General features: G+C 41.8%; 1 protein-coding gene across 1 annotated transcript in view; it reads right to left on the bottom strand.

The window, feature by feature from the left end:
• LOC109821831 (cellulose synthase-like protein D5) overlaps window positions 3,230–5,116 on the bottom strand; it is a 5,014-nt gene continuing 3,127 nt past the window's right edge. The window contains 5 exon segments of the mRNA XM_020387985.1: window positions 3,230–3,712; window positions 3,715–3,752; window positions 3,755–3,796; window positions 3,799–3,907; window positions 4,436–5,116. The exon segment at window positions 4,436–5,116 is cut by the window's right edge and continues 16 nt beyond it. Of these exon segments, the coding sequence (XP_020243574.1) occupies window positions 3,404–3,712; window positions 3,715–3,752; window positions 3,755–3,796; window positions 3,799–3,907; window positions 4,436–5,116 (1,179 nt within the window). The 3' untranslated portion in view covers window positions 3,230–3,403.

Here is a 5,116-nt window from a genome sequence, read left to right as displayed (position 1 = left end):
GAGAGACTAAGAGAGAGAGAGGCCACCGACTCTCGTCGGGTAGGCAATTTCTGTTGAAGTTTTGTCTGTTTTTGCAAATTGCACACTTTTTACTTTGCGAATAAGCACGTTGTCTTTATCTTTTTTACTTCTTTCACCTTATTTTTTACATATTTTGATATAGATAATCGGGTTATTTACATATATACCCCTTACTCACGAGTATTTAGAAAGTACCTCTGAATCTTAGTTTTTACAAAACTACCATCAAATCATTAACTTTATGAAGAAATACTTCCAAAATTAACAAATTATCAATTTTATGCTAAAAATTTGACTAGTTTGTTGATAAGTTTTACATTGCAATTAAATTTTAGCTTGAAACTTTTGACGATTAAATGCTTTGAGGGTAATTTTTTAAAATTAATGATTTGAGGGGTAATTTTATAAATACTAAAATTTAGGGGTATTTTTACAAATACCTAGGATGTAAGAACCGGCCAAAATTTTAACAGTTTGGTTCGGTTTTTATTAGAGTTCGGTTCGGGTCGGGTTGAAGTTTTTTCAATCCAAACCTACCGAACCGATCCGACCGTATTGTATTACTCATTCTAATTACTATTTACATCCGCTTAAACCCTACTCATTATACTTCATATAGAGTTACTTCTCTGCAGGTTGATATATTTTTCTCTCTTGCAACCTGATAACGATAAATTTCTCCAACAATAGTGTTCTCTCCAATTCTAGGGCTTTTCATTATCTCTAGTTCTCTATCCCTCTATTACATACTCGCTTCTTCTACTTTGGAATTAAGAAACTTAAACCATAATATTGATTCTAATATTTTCTTGATTTTTCTCCTCGATTAATACATTTTTGGATCAGAGTTCTCTTTGGATCAGACTTATAATTTTATAGAAACTATACCCAACGTCCAAGCTATTACATATTTATTTATTTATTTTGTCTATCAGATTGATATCACTTTAATTCTTTATGTAAGTTTTCCCTAAAAAAATTATGTAATCTTTCATATGAATAAGATTTTGATTTCTACATCTAATATTCAGTAGCATTTAATAGTTTATGAATTTTAATAAATTGAAGTGTAAGAGACTTCTTTCTTCGACAACAGATTAGATGTGAAATTAAATTTGGACATAACATTTGTACATAAGTAAAAACCGAACAAACCGATCCGAACCGAACCGAACCGACTTGAATCGGTTTGCTTCGTTTTTGGATGATAGGCAGATCGGTTTGGCCAAATTTGCACAGCCCTAGTTATAAGGGGCATCTATACAAATAACCCCAGATAATATCTGATTTGCAAAATTATGGATCTCACCAGCCTAACTTAAAGTTGAGCAAGTTAAAGCGTGATCTTTTTTTCCCTATTCTCGGCGGACAGGGGTCAATTTATATTAAAAAGTCTACTTTTATTTGTCTATCTCAATGCCAATGGTGGTAAGCATGTGCCCTCAATTTATTCATGATATAATGAGCATGTGTTTTCAAACATTAAATTACGATAATGATATGATTTCGGAACCATGTGTGTAGGAGTGGTCGTGTTCGGGTAGTGCATAATTACAAGAAACTACATGCATAAGTAATTGGAGTTTGAATAGATTTGATTTGATTATAAGTAGGATTCGTTTAGGAGTAAGAATTTATTTAGGAGTAGGGAATTGTTTAGGAGTAGAAATTTGTTTACAAATATGATTTGTTTACGAAGCCAAAACAGAGGCTACTTGAGGCCGGCTAAGTATTAGGATGTTTATTATGTTTTTTTGGTGATTGAAAACTTAGGACAGTTATCAATAAAGTTAGGGTTTCTTTTCTTCAAAATAACAGATACGCTATTATTGTTCTTGGACTACGTATTTTGCTTGATTTGCTGTTGATTGTGTGGAGGATTAACACTGCTTGATTTGTCGATGGTGTGTTAATTAAGGTCTCATCAGATAATATCTTGTGAAATTGTTATGGTGTTTTCAGTCACCATAATGCAAACTTTTGCCAGTAACGGACATGTGTATTTCTTCATGCAATGCCCCAATCAAATTGGTGGCCAGAGACCCGCAAAGATTTCGACTCAGTCGACCCGTCGAGTCGACATCTCCTTATGTCGACACGAATGACGGTACTAGTCGACCCTCTTGACGAAGATGACTCACAACAAGCCCACTCGACCAATTATTCGACGCCTCACAAGAACGACTCAAAAAGCGTTACTTCTCGGCGAAGCTAGATGACAACTTCAGCCTTGAGCCTCTTCCGTTGATACAACGTCGACGTCGCATTTAATGCTTGACAGACGCCATCATACCGCTAGCCCCGATAGCTTTCATGACTCATTGGACCATGTCGGCACCACTTTGCCTCAAATCACGTCTCATTTAATGCTGAGGTGATCTCTTCTCCACTCACTGAGCGACGCGTGTAAAGTAAGTGCTAATGCAGCCGTCAGCCCATAATTTTTACCGCCATGTTGTGTTCGACTGAAGTGACTATTCTACCCTTATACCATCAGTATAAGTAAGAGGTACTATTCTAACATAGAGAGACCTTCTGGTTCTCCTGAAAAATTAGTCTTCATCTGCAAATTATACTGCACACACAAGAACTCAAAGTTCTTCACTTTCCCCACTCAAGTTCATCAGCTGACTTGATCGTTGGAGGAACCACGGAGAAACCAGTCACCGTCCTCTCACGAGTTTCTACTTGTGCAGGCTTCAGTTACTCAACTCAGAATCGAATATTCGGAGAAGAAAACAACCCCTCATTAATCACACCCCCATCCAACCGTTTTAATTGGTTGTGTGATCATTTAACATCAACAAAAGTCAAAATTCAGTGGTTCAAACTTGAAACCCTGCAGACATGGGCTATCGTTATAAACTAGTTTGATGAGAATCTAGTTAACCTAAAATAACACTCACGGAAAGCTAGGAAATTCGAAGAGAATGAAATATGAGAAGAGGAAGAATCTTAAGCTGTAATATGAAATTGGTTCTAAAAATGGGATAACAAAACTTTTCTCCTTATTTATCTTTGTTAGGAATGATTGGAAATCAAGGATCGAACAATTCAAGAAACAATCAACAACTGTGATTAATATAGGTAACTATGACCAAGTTCTAGATACCAATTTGGTAACCGGTAAAAATTACACACAAATATATGCAATCAATCAAAAAGCTGTATCAGAACCACAACTATAGGAGTGAAATAATTTACGCACTTGATTGAAAAGTCCTGCGACGAGCTTTCATATAGTGAGTCTATGAGAAACAAGATTACATAATTCTATGAGAAACAGCTATATATGATGATCATCTACTCAATACAAACTATATTTTTAGACTTCAATTACACAGAACCAGATCACTTACAGGTGATCATCTCCTCCAAGAATCTACAGGTTCATGTAGTCCTTAGCTCCAACAGGAGGACTAATGTACACCCAAAGCAAACTCACCACAATAGAAATCAACCCAGACCAAACAAACACAATGGTCGGCACTTTCCCTCTCCTCCCCATCAACCCCTTTGCAAACGGATACAGATGACACAGCACCCAGAAACTGAAGAAAACCCCACCCAAAAGCTTGCTCCACTGCGGGAACGGGCTGTACAGGGCCCTCGAGCACCCGACGGCGATCGCGATCGTGTTCACCATCATGATCGTGATCGGCGGCAGGCGCATCAGGAGCTCAAACCTCAGCCTACGTACAGGTCGGCGAAGAGGTCCGTCCGATTGTCGTCGTGGCCGGTTTTGACGTCAGAGTGAAGGAGATGTCGACGCGGCGACGAGCTTTGAGGATTCCTTGAGGACTGCTGGGCGGTGCGCGCTGGTCGCCCAGGCGCATGAGCCGAGAACTGCTCGTTCGCGCCACCGACATCCTTGGAGCGGAATAGCCTGACCACTTGTTTCGAGAATCGCGAGAAGCGAGCAGTGTTACGGCTGATCGTTCAGAAGGAGGACGAGGAATGTTATGTTGCAGGGTCTGGAACGATGAACTGTCGCGGTGAACAGGCTGAGCGGCGGGGCAAGCATAGACGAGGAGAATGCCGACGTGACAAGGGGTAGAGACCCCCGTGTTGAAAATAGCGTCGACCTCGCTGGAGGATTCTCATTCGCCGCGAGGGCGAGGGAGGGTTGTTTCGCGCGAGAAGAAGATCTCGACCGAGCCGGTCGCCCATCGGAGACTGGGTGGAGGCTCTGTACGGTGAGATTGAACGGCGGCGGTGCCTCCCGAAAAGCGTCCGCGCTTTGTGAGCGACGTAACAGAATATCCGTCCACCCACTCCGCAGTTGTGCATACGGGTAGTCCGGTGACGACCATCGCGTCGGTCCTGACCGACCGTCATATTCCACCGAACACGTTTACGCCATTCGTCCGGTCTTTTTTTTTTTCTTGTAAAGCACTGAGATCACGCTGATTGCCTGCGGCGACAGTGGCGGCATCGAGGGGGTTCTCCTAGCGCCAGCTAACGCGGCCAAGCTGGGCGGAACCTGGGAAACTCCCGGCATGTCTTGGAGAAGTCGGCCCTGGTACTCTGCGATTGGTATTGATGCGACGAGGCTGGCAGAGTTGCCATATTTCTTCGGCATCAGCAATGATTCAATGTCCTCCTCATCGTCGTTCATCTGAGCTTTATCGCTCTTCTTCCCCATCGTCGGCTTCCTTAACAAAAGTTTGATCTTTTTTCGACCGAACCAGCCATGGTGCTCCGTCGCTCGAGGAGGGCTGAAGCCATACAATGCAGTACGTCGAAAGATGCAGCCGGTTCCAACATACATTGGGCCTTGCAGCCCGTCCATTGCTCTCATCGTGACATCGAAAAATACCAGGTTATGATTTGCATAACGGTCGTTGGGATCAATACCCTCGAACCTCTGAGGGAACTGAACATAGCAGATTCGGTCACCACCTCGATCAAGCATAAAACACATTCCCTCTCTCAACGCCAATGAATTGTAGATATAGTGATCACAGTCCAGATTCAGAATGAATGGGCCATTCGACATTATAGCACTGGTTCGAACAAGCGCATTCATGGCTCCTGCCTTCTTGTTGTGGTCATAACCCGGCCTCTTCTCTCTCGAGACATAGACGAGCATTGG

This window comes from Asparagus officinalis, chromosome 8 (assembly GCF_001876935.1).
Source record: "Asparagus officinalis chromosome 8, Aspof.V1, whole genome shotgun sequence".
Taxonomy (NCBI): domain Eukaryota; kingdom Viridiplantae; phylum Streptophyta; class Magnoliopsida; order Asparagales; family Asparagaceae; genus Asparagus; species Asparagus officinalis.
This window is presented reverse-complemented; position numbering and strand designations above follow the sequence as displayed.